Below are 26,675 nucleotides of genomic sequence, written 5' to 3'. Positions count from 1 at the left end.
ATGTTCCTTTAAGTAAGAAACTCACCTAGAATATTTTATTATGTGACACTGCCGTGCCTGTATCTGGTTGCTTGCTTTCTGCTGTAATATGGTTTTTGTGGGGAGGCATATAGGACATTAGTTGTTCCAAAATTCCTCCTACACAACACCATTTCTGGAGTTTGTGGATCCCTTACATATCCTCAGTGAGGAAACATTTTAGTGCTGTAATTTGGTGTGAGCATGCTCCAAATAGTGGGGTTTGCTGCACATGAGCTTTCCAGGGAGACTTTTGGTGACTACATTCTGGTTTTAATTGTTTTTCACTCTGTGGTATGCAAGCCACAGGACCATATGGTACAGCCACAGAAATATGTGTGCTCATTATGAAACTGCTTCCTATTACAGCTACAAAATATGGAAACTATGAGTTAAATTGATGAAAAGTTATGTCACTATTCAAGAAAGCAGCAAGCCCAAAACACTTACATGTGAGATGTTGTCTAATAGGCATTTCTAAAATATCTAATGCTAAGAAGAAAACTGAAAATTAATTTAATTCACAAGTAGCACAGGGAATACTCCAGATATTTTGCCTGAGAACAGATTTTCTACTAGCATTCCCTGAAAGGGGCAATGATTGCTGTTCATATTTTGCCCATAGGAGCTGTCAGCTACCTAGTAACTAATACATGTATTCAACAAACATGGGGTGTGGAAATGCCCATGGTTTTGGTACAAATGTGCTAGCAAACTGACTTTTATACAAGTCCATGGCATTCTCAGACGTTGCTCTCTGTCACTGAAATCTCTCATATTCTCATTTGACCCTCTGTTAACTGAAATTTGTATCAAAGTACGAGGAGCACTCAGAAACAGGTATTATCATATGAATTTTGAAAACAAATGGGAAAGCAATTGGAGTGGATGGAAGGAGTGAGAAAAGGATTTTTTACAGATAGCAGAGGCAGTTTTGTGAACAATGCTGGTAAAACTCTAACAAAGGACAGAACAGACTGGAGCCAGGTGTGCTTAATGATGGAGTGAGAACTCACAGGACCATTACAGGGCTTATTTGGAGTGGCTGGGGAGAGCTGAAGTCTTCATGTTTGTTCTTCTAGCAAGGACTGTGAAGCTGTTGTGGAAACAACTTAGCAGGGTGTCTTCCTTCAGAGATTTGAGTAAGGGGAAGGAAATAAGGCAACTGTAATGCCTCCTTCCACTATGAACACTGCCTTTCATGCCAGAAGAAAGGTGTAGCCTCTCAGCCTTTCTGATCCCTATTATATTCAATATTTGTATAGCCACAGGCTTTGTGTCCTAACCATTCCCTCTCAACTCAGAAAACTCAATTTCCTCTTATTTTTATCCAAAATACATCCTTTGGGCACAGTTAGGGGTATTGTGTTGAAGATGGTCTGTTTATCCCAGGGCATTCTTGCATAGCACTGGCCAAGGGACCTTATTCTCTGCTGACTTTATCTGCATTTGCATATATACAATGCAAACAAAGCTGTGTTTAACAGTTTTAGCTGATGGCATTCGGTATCCACACAGCTCTGATGAAAGTTACTTCCTAAGGAGAGCTGGAATGAAAAGTCCAGCCTTAGTTGAAAAGGTAGTCTGGAGAAAATCCATGGAGGAAAACAAGGAGAGACATTTTTTAACAGATACTGCAAACAATGAAGAGCTGGTAGGGATAGCTGAAGATGAAAACTGACATAATTTTACATTAAAATTGGCCTTTAGAGGATTAATTTTAATGTTTCTGCAGGGTGCTTATACTGAGAAACATTAAGGTCAAAATACAAGTATTTCAAATTAGGAAAGCAAACAGCTTGGATGATAGCTTGAAATGATAAGATTTCTTAATGGGAGACTTCAGTGAGGATGAAATTACGGTAAAAAATAGATAGCTAAAGCAATGAGAGCAGTAATGTGCAGCCACAGGAGAATTGGGGTGTGGAAGAAAGCCAGGGTCAAGGATGAAGTCAGCATCCCAGCCAGCAGGGACAGCCAGTAGGTCAGGCTAGAGCAAACAAGGGAGGGAGCAGCACATGCATAATAAATGTGATAGGCAGGGCCAAATCCTGCCCAAGCCCACATCAGTGCAACTTCAATGGCTGAAACCTCTTAACACAATGTCACTTCCAATATGATCTAACAACATACATGCAGGCTTGTATTTAAATCAGTGCACAAGGCTAGATTTTCCAGTCTCCTATGCCGTTTGCAGGCAATTGTAACTTCATTGTTCCAGTGCTATTACTACTGGGGTCTTAGATACTGCTGAATTTCTTATCTAGTGTATCTTCTATGAGTAAAAATTCACCTGTTTCTGGCCTTCTGTTTTAGCAAGACTGAATTCTTCAAGTTAAAAGATGATTTTAGGAAAACATGCTGTTATACACTATTTCTTGAACAGTATACTATTTTATTCAGCTTTAAAAACTGATTTGTTTGTGCTTCTATGCACTGATCCTCTTTTTAAAAAAATAGAGGTTAGGGGTTTTTTGTGGTGTTTGTTTGTTTTTTGCTACGCTGCTGGTATTCATGCTTCCCATATTTTGGCATCAGTGGTTTAAAAAAAGGTGATAAAGAAGAGAATCAGCTCCCAGAATTAATGAGCTGGAAAACTGACTCTGAAACACATTTCTTGTAATATCTTTTATTCTTGTAGCATTTATATTATTTTTGAAGTTGTCACTGATGTGAGAAGAGTTATTTTCATCTAGCACTTAGTTTTCCATACAAGTAAAACTGTGCCCACTTATCTGCAAGTATGCATGCACACAAGGATTTACTACTCTAAACCCAGAAGAAGTCTTATGTATTTATGGCTTTGTATTTATGTTTTTGAACTCTAGCTTTTAAAGCTCTGGTTCTTTTACTTTTGTTGTTTGGCAAAAAAAGAAACTAACCCCTATGGGTGATGTTACAAATAAAAATCAAAAAACTGAAACTCTGAAAGCCACCACATCCCTACCCCAAAACTCTAGGCTTTAGTTACTCTTTTTCATGCATACTTTCTCTTAAATTAGCATTATAGAGAAGACTGTATTTCCTCCTTGTTCCTCCCTGTGCCTGCTGCACTTTCCTCTCAAGAGCTGCCACCAGAGGAGCAGAGATTCACGGTCCCTGAGAGAAGGGTTCCACAGCTGCATGCAGGAGGAGGAGGAAAGGCACACGGGAAAATCTGCGCTGTGCCCGGCTGGCAGCATCCCTGGCAGAGCTGTGCAGCATCCCGGTGGGCACAGGGAGCCCCCTGCAGACGGTAGCACCGGGCCCTCGCACCAGAGCGGTTTGTGGAAGAGAAGTGTGATACTGAAAGGAGAGTAATACCTATATCACTTAAGGCATCTAGTTTGAAATATTAAAAAGGAGGACAGAACTGTGGTAAGGAGAGTTCTTTTAGAAAATTGCCTGTGGACTGTGTTTTAATGTACTGAAGCTGTTCCCTTAAGCTATTTTACACAATACCCAGTTTTCTTGACTTTCAGAAGTACTAATGATTCAATGGATGCAGAATAACAGAAAGCTCCTGAACTCATCTCATACTCTCCTTCGCTGCCTTGAAGTCCTATTTTCAGCTAGTGGTTCAGAACTATAGAGCATTGCAAAGGGGCAAAAAACCCTCTGTGGTGTTAACTGATACCTTCTTTGAAAGAAATTAATTTTAAACCGACCAACTGGATGTATATGAATGAAATTTTATTTATTTTTCCTGAGAGCTGGTAGGTTACTAACATAGATGCTTGGTTTAACACAACAATTATAGTAATGAAATGCAGCATTGTCTTTTGTGTTTGGTATCAGGGTTTGTCCTCTCTTTTCCAATATTTCTGTAAATATTGCTTGAGGGTTCTTATGTTTAAAATAGAAATTACTTGAAATGGTAAATATGAACAGAAATAATGTAAGTAGCAAACCCCTGTCCTCAATTTAATATGAGGATAGTACTTTTATAATCGTCTCCAAACATATGGCAAACAATTCCTTGTATAATATCAAAATATAACCTAGAAATACTATTTTGTGCAAATTTCAGCTTTATAGGACTTAAGATACATGCTGCATACTGTCTAGCTATATAAATCATCAGAGGAAGGTTGGCTTGTTTTTATGAAAATAGCAAATAATGTTGCTGAGATTTTTCACTATTAATATAAAACTAGGAAAAATTTAGATCATGTAAAAATGTAACTGAAATTTTAAAAAATCCTGCACCTAAAAAAAAAAATCTCATTTTAATGCCTTTTTCTACAAGACTGAATGAATTAGTTCTGAATTAATTAGAAATTACTGAAGTACCGTTGAAGCGAAGCCACAATTTGCTGAATTTATAAGAAGAATATTCCACTTGAAGATAGCAACTTGGCCCAAGATTTTTATGGAAGTCTCAAAACAACTGGATATTTTAAAGCAGAAGTAGTCTTAAGTATTAGGATTTTACCAGGTTGAAAACTCTGTTTTCAACCTGCCTTAGGTGAAAATGTGCTGTTTTAATTCCTGTGTCATTTTAATTTCACTAGCTTTTACTTACCTGTCCTGTCAGCAATGGAAAGTGGTCTTAGTCTGGAGAACAGACTTCACTCTATTCTAGTCCACCATATTGTTTGAAATAGTCTTCAGCAGACAAAAAGGCAGTTTTAACAAATTAAAGCACAAATTCCTTAAACATCATCTTGAATCTGTACAAAATTGTCCAAATATAAAGACAAAGCCAACCAAACTGCCTAACATTAGCATCATGTATGGTAAAATCTCACACTGCAATTATGATGCCAGTAGGCTTCCCAGAAATCAACAAATGAATCACTAGTTATAACCATTAAAAATAAAGCTATGATTTACTATCAGAGAAGTGAGGTGGTAGTAACAGAGACATCAGTCTAAGTCATTGAATTTCCTTGCTTTTCAGTGATACATTGAAAAACTGTTTAATTGGTAAGAAAGCAATAATGCTAAAATGCTGATTTCAGGCTGCATGTGCTGCAGTGGTAGTTTCACAGGAGAAATTGTGCTGTCTTGTTCCCTAAAATAATTACTGTAGATTAGTTTATAGTCTTAGAATATGTGCTAGTACATGTGTGTGCTTGTGTTTCTGGACTTCCCATGTATGGGGGTCTCTGTTTCGTGCTGGAGGCATGTTTCATGCCCTCAGTATCAGATAAAAAGGACCAGGTGACACCCCAGCTGTGTTTCCAACCCTTGAAATAGTCACAATGCACACCCATGAGCTAAAGACAAATCCCCTTTAGTCTTTGGGAAACAGATGACATGAAGCGATAGTAACAGCCTTGATTAAAAGCTTGGAATACATTTGGAGAAATAGGAATTTACTTTTGAAACATGAAGTACCTGTAAGTAAATGTAACCAGATCTTTCTTTTGGTGCTGACCTAGGCAGGTGCTACAGAAGCTGGGGCTTCAGGGTCTAGATGCCCCTCCCAGGAGCCACAGCCACTCTTGGAGACTTTTCCTGTTTTTGTTGGTTGGTTTGGTGGGGTTTTTTTGGTTGGTTTTTTTTTTTTGTTTGGTTGGTTTTTTGTTTGTTTGTTTTTGAATAAACTTCCTCTGCTTTTCTGCTGTCTCCTGTTTTATTGCAGAGTTGTTCTTGTGGTGATGGATCTCCGCTCCATCAGGATAACTGCCTTGTGCCTCTGCTCTCTTCTGGCATCTGGAAAGCAGTGGCTGGAGCACCTTGCAGAGCTCTCAGCTCTGACTGGCAACATGATAAACATGTGCTCTAAAACTGCATGATTACTAGGCTTTGTCTTAACATTTTAGTGCATTTCTATTGCTCATGCTCCAGTTTTTAATTACTATTATTTTTAACAAATACTGTGCGTTTTAGTTAATTTTTGAGTTCTGTTAATGTATATTCTGTACCTTGTGCAGCACAAGTGATAAAGATTCTTCCCCATATATATATAGTATGAGGAACATCTTTTTCGTGATTTTTTTTTTTTTTTTTTGTTAGGAGGAGATTTATCCTAACACTTTGTTTTCCTTGGTACTCCTGCTGTTACCACTTCTATTGCCCAAGGAAATGTTTCTACCTCAAATCCCTCTGCTTCCACAGTCTATGCACAGACTGTGAATATAGTCCATAGGTCACACTTTGGAGAAAACAGAAGGGTGAAAGGAAAAGTAAAAGCTACAGGTCTCAAAAAGGGGGTGTCCTAGTGAACTTTAATGGCTTTTTGCATGGAGCAGCTCAGTTTGGGGATTCTTACAGCCTCCTTGGTCATGCCATTCTGGCTCTGCAGAGGTAGTCCGAAGAAAGAGCTAAAACAAGGTGACAAGATCTGGATTTCTGTATTTTTATTTTTATATAAAAATAAAAATACTGTCTGAATATCATGAGAATTTTATCTGTCAGCAACTTCTCAACAAAGAAAACAAGACTTTTCATGAAAAAAATTATTTTCACTTTGGGTATTTTGTAGTCAGCTTATGAAGACCAAATGGTAAAGTAATTTGCCTAGATGTGGCAAATCTACCTTGTTTAACAAGAAAGCACAACACTTAAATAAGTACAAAGAAGTTACGAATGGCTACTAAACGCTTGAAATTCACACTTTGTAACATTTAGCAATGCTAGAGCAATAGTTTAGGTTAGGCGGATGTTTTTTTGTGAGTTAGTATGATTTGCAGAAACATTCTGATAAGGCATGGGTTTTTAATCTTTAGTTTCTTTCATAATAAATTTAATAGTTTAAAGACCTATATAAAATCCACTCCTGCAATTCAATGTTATTAGCATGAGAACAATTTTTTGCTTTTAAATAGTGATTTGACTTTTTGGCTTTTCTTGCAAATGTGATCCAAACATCACTGATATCGCTAGAAATATTTTGCATATTTATAGTGGGTATTTGGTTCCCAAATATAGTGGGTTTAATTCCTTTGGGTTAAATAAACATTTGGACAAGAGAACAAATGGCTGTATTCTCTTGTAGCTAGGGGAACACAGTGATTTGATATTGGGGGGGCTCTCACAAGTCTAAGGTGGTCTTCCTGAGTCAAACAGTGGTATTGGAACATATGTGCTATTTCTACATAAGGTTTAATTATTCCATACAACATTAAGTGGTTTTACCCTCAAAGAGCTGGTGCAGGCTTGAATCACAAAACCCAATAATGGAGTAACTGGAGCTTTCACTCATGAGATGGGAGATGTGGGCTGAAATCACTTCACATAAAGGGAAAGTATCTCAAGTGAATACTACAATGCTGTTTGCTAGAATGAGAAGGGAGAACCCTACCATACATCATAATGCTGGGCTAGACTATTTAATAAATTCCCAAGTCCTCTTTCGAAATATATAAGAAGCCAGGGGTTTCAGTTTTCTACAGAATGTTCCAGCAGAAAACACACATACCACCTTCCAGAAGAAGACTCACAGAACTGTCAGACCATTATGACACCCTGAATTCTTCTGTAGATGAAGTCCAGTGATCATTCCATCTTTTCTTTGTGTATTTAAATGTATATATCCTCTTCTGAACATCATAACCCAAAATGTACCAGTAGGTCTGTATGGTCTGAATTAAAACATGAAAGAGTTGGTTAGTGAATAGCTGGACTAAATATGCAAATTACAAAGTTTTCTTTGAGGCTTTATATGAGAAGATGTTTTAAAAACTTTATCAATGTCAACATGTCAGACTGAATGTCTCTGTGAAATCTTGAAGCTGCTCTTTCATCTATGTTGTAAACACATCAACAAGTATGTAGAATGTCTTGACTTTGAAATGCTGTCACCTACTTTCTGTATCGTTGTCAGTAGTCAGCTTGTTATAAAAGTGTTTCATATCTAACTCTGTTTCTTTTGGTAGTGTGTCGACATACTGCATTTTTCAGCTGTGCTCCTTGCTACCTCTTTCATTTTTATCAAAAATTCTGTGTGACAGAAGTTTTTCTTTGCAACATGTTGATATCTCAGGTTCTCCACTGTCACCAAAGCAGTTGTGCTACTTTGAGGATAAGTTGAGTATGTGTAAACCATCTTCAGTGTTTTGTGCCAAAGTGCAGTGGGATTTTGTACTCAAATGTTTTTGTGATGATGAGAAGTCCCCAAGCTTCAGTCATTGTCTTTGCTTCTCAGTTTGGAAGTTTCCCAGAATGTGTTCTATTTAGTAACCCTGAGATGCTTGCCTGTTTGGAGTCCACAGTTTGCTTGGAACAAACCCATCTGTGATGGACGATTTCTTAAATGTGAGTGTACTCAGACATTCTATTCTGCTGTTTCTCATATAATTTTTTTTGTTTTGGTGTTTGTTTTCAGAACATATCAAAAAAATTGCCTCAAGTGCCCCAGCTGGAATGTGAACATCTGTATTTAGTTACTGCATTCCAAAATGTAAGACACTTGCTACTTAAAAATTTTGAATTATACTGTTTCACAAGGATTTTCAGTTCCAAAATACAATACTGCTGGAGTTTACAGTGGTACATTTTTGGTTGAGTTGGAAAAAAAATTCTGTTCAATGCCTTTGAGACTTGTGCAGTGGAATTGCATAGATTTGTACATGAGGGGCAGTGAGTCCATGGACTGTGATGAAGTACTGAACAGAACCATAGAATCCTTTAGGATGGAAAAGACTTTTGATATTATCGCGTCCAACTGTTAACTCAGCACTGCCAAGTCCACCACTAAACCATATCCCTCAGAACCAGATTTGCAGACATTTTAAATCCCCCCACAGAAGGTCACTAAACCACTTCCCTGGGCAGCCTCTTTCAATGCCTGATAACCCTTCCCATAAAGAATATCCAATTTATATCCTGTCTGGTGCATCTTGAGGCCATTTCTTCTTATCCTGATATCAGATACTTGTGTCATTGTTGTGTGCTGCATCTTGCTGCATCTACAAGGGTACAGTTTCAAAGATCAATTCATGTTGAGTTCCTATATCAATTTGGTTCCAGTGCTGTAAATCACAATTTCCTGGTATCTGACATGAGTTAGGGGGGTTGGCTTGTGTCCATGCCATCATCTGCAAGGATGCACAATATTTCTGCGCTTGTACTTTCTGTTGTGCATTACTTGCACTGCAATAATATCCCAATGATCTCCTCAGGACTAGACCACAATTTGTTACCTGTGTACAAGACACACAATTTTGCACTTAACCTTCTTATGATGTATTAGTAAATATATTATGAAGCATTGAATTGGTAAATTTAAAATCATTAAGGCAATGATCATAAAAGTTGAAACAGGGAGAAAATATAATATTGGAAGAATGTGTGGTTTTACCTTAATACAAGGAGAATAAACTTCATTTTTGAAGAAAGATCAGTGCATGAACTTGTTTCCTCCTCTATCAGTATAGATCACATTCCTGATAACTAACATATAAAGAAACATTTTCTAGTTATGGTATGTTTCAAAACCAGGTTGACATGAACCAGAGATCAAACAAAATCTGTATACACGGACCTACTTTGAAAGAGTGAAGGATCTGTAGGGTGTTCAGATCATATAGTCTGCAGAAATTTAATTGGCATATTGTTGCTATTTAACTTAAAATGCACAGCATAGCTACAGTATGGAAGATTATTAGAAATAACTGAGTAAGTAGGCTGTCATTCTAAGAAAGACAGTTTCAAATTAAGAGAATTATCTTTGGAATACATATGTGTCTTAGCCCTGACTACATCAAGCTGTTAATCATATTGGCTGGACCCCCCACACTTTGCATATGCATCACACTGCTGCTTTACACACTGTTTGTGGTTCAGTTGTTTTATTCCACCTTAATCAGTATAAATTTAATAATTAGGATGTTACCAGGGAAGTCAGAAAGGGAAGATTAAGATTTCTAGAAATGTTTAGGTGAGCATTTCAAAGAGAACAGTATCTAAAATATTTGTTTCTCTCTTTTTTTTTTTTTTCCAAATGAAATGGAGTGGACGCAAAGCCAAGAAAATAAATTCCTTTGAGGAGGAATCAGACACATAGTTGGTAAGTGGCCATAGTATATCCATATCATGGTTTCCTCAAATCATTGTTTGCCAAAATAATAAATCACATTTGAAAAAATATAAACTTTCTTGGTGAATAAAAATGCTATGTGTAAAACAAAATGTATTCTAAAAATTCATCATATACCAGACCTGTATTTTCAAAATTCACAAATTTTTGTCTGTTCCTTGACTACAGACAACTATTTTTTACAAATGAAAAAATTATTCTAGGAAAATAATCTATAGATTTCCTAGTACACTTATCTATTTAAAGGAAAAACTCTAAAAAAGTGTTACTTTTCAGGAGTTCTAAATATTTTTTAGTTATAGAATTTGAATTTCCAATCTAAAGCAAGAAATCTTGCTGACAAGAAACATTTTCAAAGGACATGAACCATTAGGTGATCTGGAATCCAGATGTTAGCTCTATAGCTGTAAACAGAATTGATTCATAATAATTTAAAACAAAAAGCTTAAAAAAATAAGATCATTTGTTTTACTTTTGTTGAGAATTGGCTTCAACAAAATAGCTCTAAAAAAATCCATTCCATCCCTACCTTTAAAAAAGTACATTGTTGGAATTGACAAGATGTAAATAGCCAGATATTTTCCAAAATAGTGGTTGCAGATATAACTTTCAGGTTTCTCATCTGTGCAAAAGCAGACTCCATGCTCCATGGACACTTTTCAATGAGACATTTTTGTTTCATTTTTAAGGGAAGGAGCAATGACTTGGCTCCTAGGAGGTGCATTGCAAAACAGCAAATATCACTACAGCATTCATCTCATTTCCTTTCCTTCTGTGTATGTCTTATTTTATCAGCTCAGCATTTGATTTAGATATACAGGAATTGTAAAGTATCAGCTATGTGAACTATAAAGTCTATACTCAATATGATATCTTCTTTGTCTTTGTGCAAAATTGATAATGTCCCTAATTAGTATGGGACATAAAATAAGTATGTGTACATGACAAGATTTGTTCAGGGTGGGGTTGTAAATGTGGAATGTGCTTGTTTTGTTAATTTGAAGCGTGGGCCTAATACAATACATAACGAGAATAGTTCTTGGTTAGTCATCTCTTAAAAGTGTTTAAAAAAATAAAAAAAAACCGTGTACGGGTAAAAAATTGAAAAAGGAAACAAATGTTAAAAGGTACACACAAGAACACTTTCTCCCCCTCACCATGAAAAAACCCAACAGTGCTAAAAATACTTTGGTTTAGCCAGAAAAAACCCAAAGCTCAGGAGCTAAGGTTCCGGCGAGCATCTGCCGGGCGCGGCAGTGCCCAGGGACCGCGGCTGCGGCGCGGGGCCAGCCCCGGGGCGGACACGCAGCGGGCGCTGCCCGGCCCCGCGGGAGCCGCCGGGGCGCTCCGGGCCCCGCCTGCCCCCGCTTCTGCACGGGAGGCGCCTCAGCTGCCGCAGAGCTACTCACTCACCTGTTTGCAGTTTCTGTGGGGTGGTAACACATCCGGGCCACTATTGTAAATCCCGCGTTTAAAGATTTTGGTGTAAATCCACCAAAGCCAACATAATAAAATGGAAGGAACTCCCCTTCTCACCTAACTAGGTAACTTCATTTTTGATGTGTTTTTGTTTGTATTTTATTTTACTGGAAAAGGTTAAAGGCACAAATATTTTTTAATTATTGAGTTTTACAATTTCTTTAATAAATTAATGATTGCAACCACCTAAGCACTGATAAAAGTCATGAAGTTCAGGGGTTGCCTGTGATTTCATGCCTGCTAACATTTCCCAGTGATTTCTACGCTGAGGAAGGGTGCTTTCTACAGACCAATGGTTTTGTCATTCTCTGAAATTGTGGATAAAGCTCAACAAAGGAAACAGAAGTCACCGCCTATAGTGAGCTCACTTACATCTTCCTACTTTTCTACACTTAATTTGTTGCTGATTTGTTCAGTTTGTAAGTTCTGGAGAAAACGGAATGTTCTAACAGCTCTGTATTTAGCAAGTATGAGAATTATTCTGTTACCATATGGATCAGTGACCAATGTCTGGTGTTCATGATTTTCTAGTTGTGTTGCTCCACAACATGCAAGTTTATGACTTAGTATATGATGTCCATGAGCTGGAAAGACTCAAAACATATGGCAGATCAGATGTTAGGCTTGGGGAAAATCAAAAATTAAACTGTCTCAGAGCAGTTGAGAGACTGCTTTGCTATATATTTTATGTGATTTGTGTGTGTGTTGAGGGAGATGTCACCTAGGGAAAGGAATCGAAGGAAAAAAATAGCTTTAAAAAATGAACTGTTTGTATTATGGCTTTAAACATTAAAGTCTGGTCAGCTAAAAGCAGATGTTGTGAACTAAGATGGAAACTTGCCTGAGGCCAGAATCAAAGAACACATTCACTAATAGTAAGAAGGAAAAATGCTTTCTGGTTTCAGAATTTATTGTAAGCAAAAAAATGAATCCTTACTGCATGCTTATGCACATTTTCCCACTTTTATTCAGATTACTGAATAAGATTGATGGTTTCAGAATCTAATTTCAGACAATGGGTTCATTATCAATCCTGATTGTATTCTAAGCTCCTTATAAAATCTTTTGTTATTCCGTGCTGTCATATTGGAAGTAGGAATGAAGTGTTTCTCACCTTTGGCTGTCTGCCCGGTAATTAGATGGGGAGGTGGGTTAAAGCATCTAAATGTGTGATATAAAACTTGGAATATTGTAATATGACACAATTCTGATGCAAGTATTTTAAAAGGAAGAATAAATAAGGGAAAGACATGAATATACACTGGATAGTAAAAATAAACATAATATTTCTTGCATTGACCTAGGTCTCAATCGACCTGGACTTGCTCAACTTGATTGAACACACATTAAGTAAATACACACAAAGTCTAAGAATTTGAAATTGAAAGTTAAAATTTAATATTTTCAAGAAAGAAAAACAAAAAAAGTTGATTAAATAAAAATTATTTATGTTAAAATCAATAAATATTTGAGAAAATATTCTCCTTTTCATCTATTTATGTATGAGGAATTACATATTTACAGTAACTGCCTCTATAGTATTTGTCATGAAGCTTTGAACCAGCTTAAAATTTAGACTTTGACAGTTGTGCCATTTATTGAAATTTTGCTAGTTCAAAAGCTATGCTCTAATGGCAAGTCCAGCATTTTAAGTTGCAGTATTTCAGGGAGGAGCAGGGTAAGAGACCTCATTCTGCATTGTACAAATACTTTGTCATATTGTTTCAATTCATGTAATTTGAATAATTTTGTTGCACCACTCGAACAGCAAGGAAAAAAAACCTTATTATTTTCAAAAATCCACTAAAAGGATCAATATTTTTGCTTATTTCTTCCTGCAGGAATAATTTTTTTAACCGAGTTCCTGACTCAGGAATCAGCTGCCTTTTCTAATTTACATCAGGGTTGAAGTGAGTAAGGACTTCTCAAGAGACTAATTCCCCATAAATCCATGCTTGGGCAAGCTCTAAATCCAGCAGCAGTGGAGTGTCTGCACATTCCTCTCTGGCAGTTTTTATGGGGAATTTAGGCCAGTTCTTTCCCATTAGAGGATCTCCGGGTAGGGGGTTTGTCAGCTGCTGGGTCCGGGCCGCCCATCAGAGGGCGGGCGGCGGCCGTGGGGCGGGCTGAGGGAGCGCCGGGCGCGCACAGTGCCGGGGGGCGCGGGCGCCATGGCCGCTTCCCGCCGGCCGCGCTGAGGCGGCTGCAGCGCGCGGCCCCCGCGGGCGCCATTTTGCGCGGTGTAAGCGGCGGGAGGCGCCGGGTTCCCGTTCCTCGGTGGAGGGAGCGGAGCCTGGCCGTGAGGGGCCCCAGGGCCGCGCGGGCACGGAGAGCAGCGCAGTGAGCCGGGGGCGCGCTGTGCTTAGCTGAGGTTTGTTTGGGTCAGCACCCTTGAAGGTTGTGGCCTTCACTTTGGGTCCCTGGAGAGCACTGTGATGAAATACGTGTACTGAGGAAAGGATTTGATTTAGGAGGAAGGTGAAAAGTAAAGTGGCTTCAAAACTGAGCAAATTCCCTCGTAGCCGGCAGTGTTCGTACTAAGGTGTTTGTTAAAGCAGATACATGAGAGAGGTCCTTGCCCCCAGGATTTGGCAAGCACCTCTCAGTAAATGTGATTCAGTGGTCTGTGCTGCTCACCTACTCCCTCATTCTGCCACCTGGAATATGCATTTTCTCTTTGGAATCCAACCGCACTAAGCGTGTGGAAAAGGCACCTTGCTTCCGGGCCATCTTGGAAACATTTTGGGCTCCTCCCCACCACTCCCACACCCGCCTTTTTTGTGTTCTTTTTCATTAAAAGTCTGAGAGACTTTTCCCTGTTCCCCAGGTGGAGCAGGTGGGTGAATGCAGAGCTGCATAAAGGACTGTGTTTCTTTTAGATTTCCAGTCTTGTAGAATGACCACGACACCTCCTGTTATTTTTATTTACATTATCAAGCAATTTGGATTAATAGAGCTGGTCAAGGAAAAAATAACACATACAGAGCAGAGCAGGGGCCCGAGAGATCAAACACTGTGCATAACAAAGGCTACTCAATAATGGGAGTAGTAAATCCAGACTATGTAAATGGAAGTAGCATAATCACATTTGATGATTCTCTACCTGAGGTGGAAAAACTATTTCGTACTGGTGTTTTGTATTTGCAGCTCCTTGTAGCTGATGGAGTGGTGGTTATTTACTTGGATAGGCACTAACACAGATTATTACTACTTCAATAACATCTTGATTAGTTCTCACAGATACTTTCTGCTGCCACTACTGATACCAAGCCTGAGCGTTCTTGCTTGAGATTACTGACACTAAAAGCATGGAGGCAAAATTAAACACCTTTGTTAGATTTATCAGTGTGATTTCTAAATTCTCTATTTACTAATGTGAAGGGGAAGGTGGCAAGACCTGGCAGTGGGGGAGTGGCAGAAATTGGCATAAATGGTACTGCAGATTTACAGTGTGTAAAAGGGACATTGACAGATTTCTTGTTTGAAGTTCTTCATTGTGTTCCCAGATATTTTTGATTGCATCCTCTATATTCTTGTATTGTGAAATGTTTTCTTTTTTAAATTTGAAACCTCTCTGGAATATTTGAAGGTTTATAGATACTGTGAAAGAAAAGTACTTTTAAAATTTTTGATTCACAGCTGACAGTCTACAGTAATTAAACCTAAAGCCTATTTGCAAGGCACTCTTAAAGATCCTTTTCATATATTACTAATTAAATGCTGAAGTACAAAAGAAGTGTCACCTTTGGTTTTGTCTCTGTAGATAAAGAAGAAAGCTTTGCTTTGTTATTTTACCCCCAGAGTTGGCCTTTATTGAACTCCATAAACTTAATTTTCCATTTGTTTCAGTGAGTCTCCGGTTTTTGACTCATGAAATAATTTGTGTGGTATTTGTTTAGTAAGATCTTTGCTTTTTAAAGTTGTCCTCAAGCAATATTAAGAGCTGTAAAACTTCTCAACAGAAAGGCATGAAGAAGCATTTCTAATGCCTACAGAATGAAAAACACTGAAATTAGGTGGAGTATTTTTAATACTGGTGTATACAATAAATAATTTAGAAATAATCTCTGGTCCTGATGTTTCAGAACAAACCTGTTAACATCTTTAAGGTGTTGGGCCCATACTCCAATTATCCAGGTAAGCAATTTGCATGTATGTTTAAAAAAGTCTAATTTGCTTGTAAGTTAAAATAACTGTTGGGCTAGCAGTATAATTCTATTTTTTTAGATAACAGTATAATTTTGTTTTGCAAAAACTTGACAGATTGTGGTAGTAACAAAACAATTGGAAAAAAAAATATTGGCTGCAGTTGTGTAAAATAATCACAGAATATGCTGGGTTGGAAGGGACTCAAGGGTCATCAAGTCCAACTCCTGGCCCTGCACAGGACACCCCAAGAGTCGCACCCTGTGCCTGAGAGCATTGTCCAAGTGCTTCTTGACCTCTGTCAGACTTAGGGCTGTGACCTCTGCCCTGGGGGTTCTAGTGCCCAGCCACTCTCTGGAGGAAGAACCCTTTTCTAATGTCCATCCTAAACCACCCCGACACAGTTTCAGACCACTCTCTTGGGTCACTGGTCACCTCATCAGTGCCTGGCCATCTCTTCCCCTCAGGAGGAAGTTGATGAATGTGGTGTGTCTTCAGTCTTCTCTTCTCTAGCCATCACTAGGCTGAATTTTAGCATTGTTCTTAGAATTTAAATGCTTTATCATAAAATTTATCTGGATCTTCACTCCTACCCACTTTTTCTTCCCAGATATGTCATGGTAGTAAAGGTTGCTTCAAGTGCTGTCCTATAGGGCTTTTTTAGCAGAAGCAATAGGAACCATATTTTATCAGGAGACAGATTCACTGTTTGAAGATGGATTAAGAATGCAGTCAAGAGCTCTAAAACAAAATAATATAGAAATTAAATATTGGCACTCACAACTAATAAACTTTGTATTGCTTTAGACAGGTTCCAGTCTAGTAATTTCAGTTTTACATTTTCTTGTGCTGCCCTTTGCAGACTAAGAGACTTCACATTTGATCTGAAAATGTTCAACTCTGCAGACATGGTCTTTTCACTGGATAATTTATTTTATGAAAAACCAGATATGAGACAAAGGTAAATCTTTATTATTAGGTATATATCACTGTTTTCCAAATGGAATAGTTTTGCAGCAGTACTTTTTCTTATGATTCACTGTTTCATCCACTGATGGAAATCTGAGGCTAGAAATTTCTGGTTCCATAATCCATACTTTGAAATGTTTCTCCAAGCACATTCAGTGATGCAGATGAATCTTAGGTCTATATGAAATAAGGGGTAGCAGAAGTTTTGCCTCTGTAATTTTGTTGTTAGAAGTCACATGAACTGAAGAATAAGAATATGTTTTAGCAAGAGAAACAGTAGGTTATTTATGACTAGTGATTTTGAGTTAGTTATTGTGGAGGGTGCTTAAAAATGCTTTTACCTCACATTTGTGTGTTAAAAATAGGTGTCTGGAAAATGAAGATCATAAGACTTGGTTTATTGCACCTGCTCCAGCTATTGCTGAAATTCCAGCTGCAGAGGAATTACAGAGGGAACTGGAAAAAAACTCAGCCAACACTCCCATGGGTAGAGTATCATAGAATAGAATCACAGAATCATTGCAGCGGTTGGAAAAGACATTTAGAATGATCAAGTCCACCCCTAAACCTAACATTGCAAAGTTCAACTAATGTTGGGCAATATCAGGTGTTACTTGACATTGATTTTAAATTACTCAACAAATAATTAGTGTGACAGATCATTCCTCTTTTGCTGTGAAAAATGAAATATTCTAGGTATGCAAGTAGAGACAATGTATTTGAGTTGAGAATGATGGTGTTAGATGTGCCAGGAGCATAGCAGTCCTCTTTAGGCATATACATGCCACAAGTTTACTGTGCAGAAATGTGCAAGGTGAGAACTATAATCAAAATTTCAGTTACTGCACATTGTTTCGTGAAGCATTGTAACGCAGTGGGAAGTGCTGTAAGAGCATAACGTTGTCATGTGGATCTTATGGCCTGTCTGCCACTCAAGGAGCAGAGAGTTTATATGAAACACACTTTTTTCTTCCCCCTTTTGGAGCTTTAATCAAATTGTTCAGGCGGCCAAATTTGAATTTGGTCATTAATTGCTGCTAAGTGGCGTATTCCTAGACATTCAGGATTATATTAATGAACTGTATTTTAAACAATGTCATTGCTTTATCTTTGTCAGCTAGATTTGTGCATTTCTTAGATGTTGTGCTGATTTATAATATTATCTATTTAGGAATTATAGTAAAGAAGGTGGATTTTTTTCTGCTTTATGCAAGAATAATGCCATTAAGAGCTATTACTCAAATAAGGTTTTGATGTTTGTAGAATTAGAATTGTTTGGGTTATATCACAAACAGGGCATTGTAATTTTGAGTTTCTGGTGGATAACATTGAAATTAAGACATCAAAATAGAGCTGTTGTTATCTTGTTGCATTTAGTTGTGTATTTCTGTTTGTGCCTTTCCCTTCTGTTGCCAACAGCAATGCTTGTTGATCTGGCCAGCCAGATCAGGACACTGATTCTACTGAGAATTAACCCTGCAAAATGTGATAATTAACCAAGAAGGTTATGAAACCAGCCTGTCACCAACATCAGTACCAGTTCTGACTGTAGAGATTGCAGTGTTTATCTCAGCTGTTTGTAGCAGGAACTTCAAACTTGGTCATTGTGTCATTTTTTTTAAAGACTATCTTTATTCTGAGACGGAGTGAAGAGTTCTGTCATACAAACTTTTTTTTAGTTTTGGAGAATAGTTTTTATCCTTTACTTTGCATAGGAAGGAAAGGGACCTTACTTTTACAACTTTTTAATTGACAACACATGCATTACATTCATTAGCATAAGTTATAAAATACATGCTAAAGTTCTTGCAGTAAGATAGAAATATCAGTTTGTATAATAGATGTAAATTTGGCTGATTCTGTGTGAAAGATACTTGATTAAATTACTGTGAATAAGAATATGAATATTAATGAAATAATAATTTATAGTTTTTGTAGGAGGGAGAAAGCAGGAGAAGTTTATACAACAATGTAAGAGTAAGACAGAGAAAGCAGAAGATAAATCATCAGCACCTGTTCATTTTGGTATAGCCCCTGAAAAAGAAGTTCTACAATTAAGTCTAGGAGAAAGAGATAAAATTAGTGCTCAGCGTGAAAATCTGAAAGTGGTTTCATCTTTTCTTTCCTTTGATGAAAATAAAAGAGTAGTAGATTTTTCTCAGCAATGGCAAAATAAAGCATTCAGTGAAAACAGTGATGATGAGAGTGTCCATTCAACATTAAGAAAAAGGTATGTGTCCAGTCAACTCAGGCAATTTATCACTGTCAGAATCATGTTATTATTTTAGATAAATCTGTTGAACACAAAGCTTGGGATCCTTCAATTGCAGGTACTTTAGTAGGCTCCAGATGCTAATTCTTTCGGTATAAGGAAAAGGTATAAGTTTCATTTTGGCAATATTTTAGTACTTTAATTAGATGTGAGTCCTGAGTCCTTTAGTACTTTAATTAAATGTAAGTCCTGAGCTCAGCATCATTCATGAGAAAAGTTAGCATCAGTTTGTTGCTTCAATTTTAAATAAATTTTTAGATAACAAAGCTTTTGGAAAATACTGCTCTGAATTCTTTATCTGCATGGTGACAAGGAAAAAGGCTGAGATCATTTGCTTTGCTGAGCAGAGGCCAGCCAGTCAGGAATACCTTGAGCAGTTCTGAGTGTGATTTCAGTGCTGCCTGGGAGGAGAGGTTTTATCAGTAAACTGCTCTTCTATGTCCAGCCCCTCCCATTCCTCAGAAACTGGATGTCTCTATTGGTTTTAATGATGCAGAAATTCAGCATTAACATACTATTAGGAGTCAGAGCCCATCTGGACAGGCAGTTTATTCTTTCATGGTCTTTCTGAAATAAAAGTGAAATTAAAATGTATCTTGAAAGGAGTCTTTAGGTCAGATTACATGAAGTTAGATACAATTTTATTATTTTTCTTACTAGTTCTACTGCTAATACAAATGTATATCTAGTATTTTTTAAATATTAGATAAACTTTAACATTACAACAAGTTAATGAAAACTCTGGATCTTTTGCAGCTTATTTAAAAAGTCTGGCAATGTGCATAAAAATACAGAATTTAAAGCTGGTTCTGTTGATGTGAAAGAAATTGGTACTTACTTAAATACAAGTGAAAATATGAAAGAGGTGACAAAAGAAGGTTTTTTGAGAAATCACCATCATGCTCCAATAACTAGAGACTCAGATTTAACTTTGCATAGCGTAAATAATGAAGAGAGTCTGTCTGAAAATGGAATTAAAATTCAATCATTTTCTAATGCTTCAGAGATTTTGGATATGACAGGTAATTATCTTTATTTCAAGAAAAATAGTCCATTGTCCTGTCTTTGGTATACAATAATAAAGGGTATCCAAGATTTGAGGTAGAGTGAAGAACATTTTCCCACCAGCTCAAGGTGAGATAATTGGCTAAAATTGATACAATGTATTGCAGTTCTGTGAAACTTAATTGCATTGTTGTTTAATATGAACTAGCTAAACAATTTATGAAAAAGATTCACATTTTCAGAAGTGCTAAGTCGTGTAAACCTGTTTGAAAATGTCATTTCACATCCCCTCAGCAATTTGAAAAAAACCAGCCTTGTCCCTTTGTGTGGTAAAGAGTTTAATCTTCATTTAAAAAACAGAAATTGAAAATGAAATTTTTATTTGTGGTGTTGCTTATATTTGTGTCTTTGTAGAAATAGAATTTAAGTAGGAGATACCTAGAAAATGGAGGGAAGTGGTAAGATTTTGATGAAATTATAAAATATGTGGTTTATAAATTATTTTTGCCTTTTAATAGTTTTTAAGTGCAGTTTATTTCTAGATTTTAAACTTTTTGGGACATGACACATCTGTGGAAGGTACCTTGTGTGCTTGACTACTAATGATATGGGGAGCAGAAAATTAGTTCTAGCAGAAAAATGTATGGTAGAGCAGTGGGATGGGATTTGGAAACGGGTCAGGAATGAAAAGCGTGCTTTGTCTGATTGCCATATGAGCAGTGGTGGTTCCATTTGTGGGTGAGGGGACAGCAGTGGCTACTGTTCACTTTGCCTTCAGCAAGGGTTTTTTATACCACACAGTGGTTGAGAAACACCTTCTTCCACAGCATTCTGGTACCCATGCAGGGCACTAGGAGTGGATCAACGACTGCCTGGTGTAAAAGTGGTTGGCCAGGCTCAAAGGGTGGTGGTGAATGGGTCACAATGCCCACGTGCCAGCAGCAAGGGGAGTACTGCAGGGGACTGCCCTACAGGAGGGGGCTGACAGCAGTCCCAGGAAATTCAGCAGGAGCAAATCCACACTCCTGTCCCAGGGAAAGAGAAGAGCCCCTGGGGTTCCTCTGGGATGGTTTGACTGAGGGCAGCTCATGGAAAAGTGCCCAGGGTCTGGCGAGCAGCTTGCTGACCTTGAGTGAGCAGTGTGTCCCAGCAGTAACAAAGGCCAGCAGCATCCTGGGCGTTGTTAACAAAGCTAGGAAGTTTAGAGAAGTGATTATCCTTTTCTTGGTACTTCTGAGACCACAACTAGATACTGCATCAAGTTTTGAGTCTCTGGTACATGCAAGATATTCCTAAACTGGGGTGAGTTCATCAAAGGGCCACCACTGTGGCCTTTTTAAATGATGAGCTAGTGACGTCCCTGTCCTATCCCATCTTCTCCTTTCTATCACCTGGACCTTGTTTCAGCCTTGAAGCTCCTTACAGAACATACAGCTTGGGGTCAGGAAGATACTTTCCACAGTTATTGGTTGAAAATCAATCTGATTTTATAAATGTTCTATTTTTACTTCTTTAGGAACTACAGGAAGAAAATTGGAAATTTTGAGGGCTGTTACAGAAATACGTATCCTTGTATTTGCTGGATCTGATTTTCCTGGTTTTATTACAGTGCTTTTACATTTGCAAAATTATAGTGTTTAATTTGTAGCCATAGGAATTAATGCATTATAGTGTAATAGTTTCAATTTGTAGCACAATGCTGGGAATCAAATGTTCAATAGGTGTTTATCCTTTTGACTTCCAAAGCAAGAATGAAAATAAGACAACTTGTAGATTATTCATTCCTAAGAAAGCTTATTCTTATTTCAAACATTCAAATTTTATCCTCAAAACTTTTATTTTTAAAATATTGAATGTAAAATTATAGTTTGCATAATATGTATTTCAGACATTTTCTATAAAAACACACATATATACATATATCTCCATATGCTTTAAATAAAGGAAAAGTAAATTATTATTTAGGCTTATTAGGAAAACTGAGTCTTACTTTCTGTCTCATTTTCTTAAAAGAAAATTAACGTATTCCTTGTTGGTCTGTACCCATGTTGTAGTGTGCCTACACTGTGTTTCCATTCTTTAACCAGATTTTATCATAATTTTCTTTCTTCTTGGCCCTGCCTTGACCATGAAATATAATCAAGCATTCATCTATATCTACCAAACTTCTGGATTTTTTTACACACTCTTTTCAATATTTGGTTCTAGGAACCTGTCAAATGGTTAAATATTGGGAAGAGGAAATTTCTGAATTTAGGCACCTTAAATTCATGTAAATATCTTTAAAAAGTCACAATTTTTAAAATTAGTAAGGATTCCATTGTTGTGAATTTACCAATTAAAGATTATTAATGCTTTGTAGTTTGAAAACAAATCAGTTATTTAGAGGAGGGAATTTAAATAAGTTTTTTTAAAATCCTTATTTTCTTTTGTCTAATGTTATTTGCTTTTCTTTACCAATTTTTAACTGCTTTTATTTCTTGTTTTACTCCTGTATCTTTTCCTTTTTCGTCTTTTAATGTGACATGGATCTGAGGCCTTGGCAGTTCATTGTTCCTGTTGCTGTCAGTGTCACACACGACTGTGTGCTCACCCTGAGCCTGAGGAGATGGCCACAGTCAGGCTGTTGTGTGGCTGCTCCGCCCTGCAGGCAGGGATCAGCTCACTGCTCTGGAGCTGTAACCTAACAGTTAAACAGTTAAAGTGTTCTCTTTCCATCTCCCGTGTATTTCAGATAAGAATGCTGTCTGAAGAACACACTATTGGCGACTGAAAAATATCTTTAAAACCACTTTAAAAGTGATCATAGGTGAATTTTTTTGCTACTGTTATGTCTGGGCATACAGTATTATGCTAAATAATTTATGTTGTATTACAAATATTATGTGATCACTGACACCTTAGGCTAACAGTAATGTTCTGCTTGTTCGTGTATCTGGGTTGTCCCTTGCAGCTTCAGATTCCATAACTGTCTGCCATTCCATGAAGCCTATGCCAGGGAGGAGGTTCTTGATCATTGGTATAGTTCTCAGGCCTCTCAAATAGGTTTTGGTTACGGAATATAGGGCACACCAAGAATCTAAAACTACTGAATCATTTAATAGGTTACTTTTAGATAACTTTTTACAAGCCTGTGTGATATTGTGGTATGTTTTAAGTTTGCATTTAGATTGCAAGGACATTTACATTCCTACAATTTTATAATTTATGCTTTAGTATTTTAAATTCCTTAATGCTCTCAAGCAACCCAATTTAGAAGTATTTTTAAGGAGTTCCCGTATTTTAACTATGCACAGTCAAAAGCTTTGGATGATGTAAGTATGGAACATAAACTGCAGCTACAAGTAGTACTTTGTAGATAAATTTAAGTGATACTTTGATATTCAGAGCATAAAATGAATTAGAAAAGTATAATATATCTAGAACCTCTTCCTGGAATAGTTTATTAGGGTTGTGCTTGGCTAGGAGAAGAGACCAGAAGAACTTTAAAAAGTGTTTTTCTCAGTTTAGAATATGTTTGTGTGAAGATGAGAATTGTATTTATGAATAGAGATTGGTAGTGTATTTGCATGGAGGAGGAAGGGTGGATGAGTGAGTGAGTGATATGGTTGAGTAACACTGCGGAGGAGGAAAGAGGGAGGAATCAGTCTTGTCAGAGGAAAATGAGGGAGCTTGACATAGACATACCTGGCTTCTAAGAAGGTGGAGGATAAAATGTGTGGGAAGGAAGCAGAGTTATATGAACCTTTCATTTGCCATTATAGAAAACTTAACAGGACTTGGCAATTCTTTCCTAGCTTTTATATACAGATAGGAACTTTGTGATTTGTGCTCCAACTGGCTCTGGAAAGACTGTAATGTTCGAACTAGCTATTACCAGATTACTAATGGAAGCTCCACTGCCTTGGTTAAATATTAAAGTTGTTTACAGTAAGTATTATACAGCTTTAAACATTTTGGTGATAGAACAAAAAATGTCATTCTGGGAATGCAGAGATCTGGAGTGAGTCCATGAATAATATTAAGATTAAATACTTTAAGATATTACAACCTGCTTCATTCTTTAAAAAGTTGATTTAGTGTTTATTTATGGTACCATTGTAACTATTATTAGTATTTAACAGTACTGTGTAATTGTAGTGTTCAGCATTGGCTATAAAAATAAAATACAGAAAATCCTGTAGAAGCTTGTCCTCCAAGAAGGTAAGATGTACACAAAAAGGTAAGGAGGAAGCAAAGGAAACTAAAACAATTATTGGTGCATAGTTTCTGGCTAACATTATCTTTTGTATGGCTGGCTATGGCTCTGAGATGAGGATCAAATTTTCCAGTGTTCACTTACCTCGCAAAGTTTCCTGTTATTTTCTGGATACTACCTCAGAGGCACAAGAACTGTGATCTTCATGGATTTAACTGATCTGTGTAGAATTATGAAAATAATTGGAGATAGTCACACCAGTTACACTTTTTTTCTTTCCTTCCTGGAAAACTGAGTTAATATTTGTAAATTTGATTAAATTGGTGATTTTGTCCCAGTTTTAATTTATTTGTACACTGATATGTTTGTCAGCCTTTCTATTAGAGGTTTCATCCTTTACAAAAGCTTCATATTGTTTTTTTATTCCATTTTGTTCAACTTCTTACAATAAAGCTAGTGTTGCTTTAGAGTTCACTGTGTATTGTAAACTGATCTTAGAAGCAGACATGTGCTACAGGTTCTCTGTCAGCTGGACCAGGCTGAGTGCATGGTAATAGTTTCCACTTGCCTTGTTAGAATTGCTACAACTTGGTTGGTTGGAACTGTCAGTAAGGAGACAGTTACCTGCTAGTGGAGTTAAATCTGCTGACCTTCCCAGATTACGTAATGATGGAGAAGGAGACTTGTCAGTTTTCTGAATGTTGGAACAGTGGTGGTAATCCTGCTGGTGTGAGCTCTGTTGCCTGGTTCATCTGTGGCCCCATATATGTGAATTAGTTCTGCGGAGTTGTTTTCCAGTAGCTTTACCTCAAAGAACTGGTGACTGCAGTTCCAGGAGCAATCACTTGCTTCTCACATTCTTGTATTGCTAAAGATGATTAGCTTTGTGATTTTGTGAATTACTTGCTGGTAGCTGTATCAGTTTTCTGGAGCTAATTATTTCTCTGATACTCTTCTGCAATTTTACACCTTTTTCTGAAGCTGAGACTTTAAATCTTGAAGCAGGTTCTTTAAATCTTGAAGTTTTAGAGATAATTTGTGAGCTAATATGCAGAAATCATTCACATTCTAGTGCCTCTAACTAACCTAGAATGTAATCACTGCAAGATCTATTATACTAGGATTGTTTAGGTGTCATGCATAGATTGCCTCTTTCACTTAAATCACTGCATTTTCTATATAGATTTATCATCTAGTATAGCCTTATGTGTATTGTTAATACCAGTCCTTATTGAGAATGACATCTGATTTCTGGGGAAAAAAGAGTCTGTAAAAGTACAGTGTGTACTCTCAGAAAGAAAAAAAAAAAAAAAAAAAAAGAGTAGATTGTTTTAGGCCTCAGTTCATGAGAACCAGCATAAAAACTGCTACCTGCTCTATTAGCTGCTTCTTATGACCCTACACTTAACTGTACATTTGATTTTGATAGAATACCAGAAGAAATAAGAGTCTGTCTCTTGCTCTTGGACAGTTTCTCACTTATACTTTGCTCTCTGAATACAGAGTACTCAAATCATTCTTAACTGGGAAAAGGTTGTTATTTATATGATCTTTCATTAGAAAATATGTATTTCCTGTGGTTTCTTTCATCTGTGAGAAAACCTTTGATAGTTGAATGATTGTTTCCATGTGGTACTGCAAAGAAAATCAAACCCAACAGGATGAAGGATTAAGAAAGAGCATAAATAAACTTAATTAAAGGGTTCTGTTCCTGCTTGCTGATGGAAAGAACTAAGGGCCCAAAGCTCAACATGGATTGTGCACATGGAGTAGAATAATGAGAACGGTAACACCAGCTACAGATTTTATGGTTCTGGAAGCAAAGCTGAAAATGAGGGAAATAAATTAACTTCAAGAAAGCATCTTTCTAAATAAACTAAATGCATACATTTCTAATACAGCTGAAGATTTGGTTTTCCTGATTTAATTTTCATTATTTGGTATTGTTTTTAGTGGCTCCAATAAAAGCTCTATGTAGTCAGCGTTTTGATGACTGGAAAGAAAAATTTGGACCTATAGGACTCACCTGCAAGGAGTTGACAGGAGATACACTGATGGATGATTTATTTGAAATACATCATGCTGACATTATTATCACTACACCTGTAGGTTTCATTCCCAGTTCTTACAAGAACTTAGAATAAACAGACATTAGCAGTCTTCTAATTGTATGCTGCAAGGACTGCTCTTTTTTTTTTTTTTTTGGTAATAGTGCACAGTGATTTTATGATGCTTTTGTTTCTCTGCACACTGCTGTGCACACTCTCAATTAATATAAACAAAAGTTAGTAATATAATAATGTGCCAGATTAAACATAGATGGCATTAGCTTGAATTAATTTTATTGTTTCTGTTTAAAGATTTATGAAGTTTAGGCATGTCTCTATGTACTATAGTTGTAGTATGTGTTGGCATTTAAAACATCTTTCAGGTGCTGTTGTTGTTCTCATGTGTTCGTTTTTTCCTCCAAGGAAAAGTGGGATAGCATGACTAGAAGGTGGAGAGACAACTCTATAGTCCAGCTTGTGCGACTGTTTCTCATTGATGAGGTAAGAAAATGAATGAGGATTTATTCAGTGCTTTTGTATCTTTTGTGAAGATAAAAGGAACCTTAGAAAATA

General features: G+C 37.1%; 1 protein-coding gene across 1 annotated transcript in view; it reads left to right on the top strand.

Annotated features, from left to right (window-relative positions):
* Positions 1-26,675, top strand: part of HFM1 (helicase for meiosis 1) — a 57,529-nt gene that overhangs the window by 9,201 nt on the left and 21,653 nt on the right. Inside the window, exons 2-11 of the mRNA XM_085586451.1 lie at positions 8,273-8,347; positions 9,901-9,955; positions 15,550-15,601; positions 16,473-16,571; positions 16,945-17,066; positions 21,373-21,420; positions 23,100-23,170; positions 23,654-23,786; positions 26,008-26,159; positions 26,526-26,603. Coding sequence (XP_085442577.1) covers positions 16,501-16,571; positions 16,945-17,066; positions 21,373-21,420; positions 23,100-23,170; positions 23,654-23,786; positions 26,008-26,159; positions 26,526-26,603 — 675 coding nt within the window. The 5' untranslated portion in view covers positions 8,273-8,347; positions 9,901-9,955; positions 15,550-15,601; positions 16,473-16,500. The remainder of the gene's footprint in view (positions 1-8,272; positions 8,348-9,900; positions 9,956-15,549; positions 15,602-16,472; positions 16,572-16,944; positions 17,067-21,372; positions 21,421-23,099; positions 23,171-23,653; positions 23,787-26,007; positions 26,160-26,525; positions 26,604-26,675) is intronic.

This window comes from Lonchura striata, chromosome 8 (assembly GCF_050655825.1).
Source record: "Lonchura striata isolate lonStrDom1 chromosome 8, ASM5065582v1, whole genome shotgun sequence".
Lineage (NCBI taxonomy): Eukaryota > Metazoa > Chordata > Aves > Passeriformes > Estrildidae > Lonchura > Lonchura striata.
The sequence above is the reverse complement of the archived record's forward strand: the minus strand, read 5'-3'. Positions and strand labels throughout refer to the sequence as shown.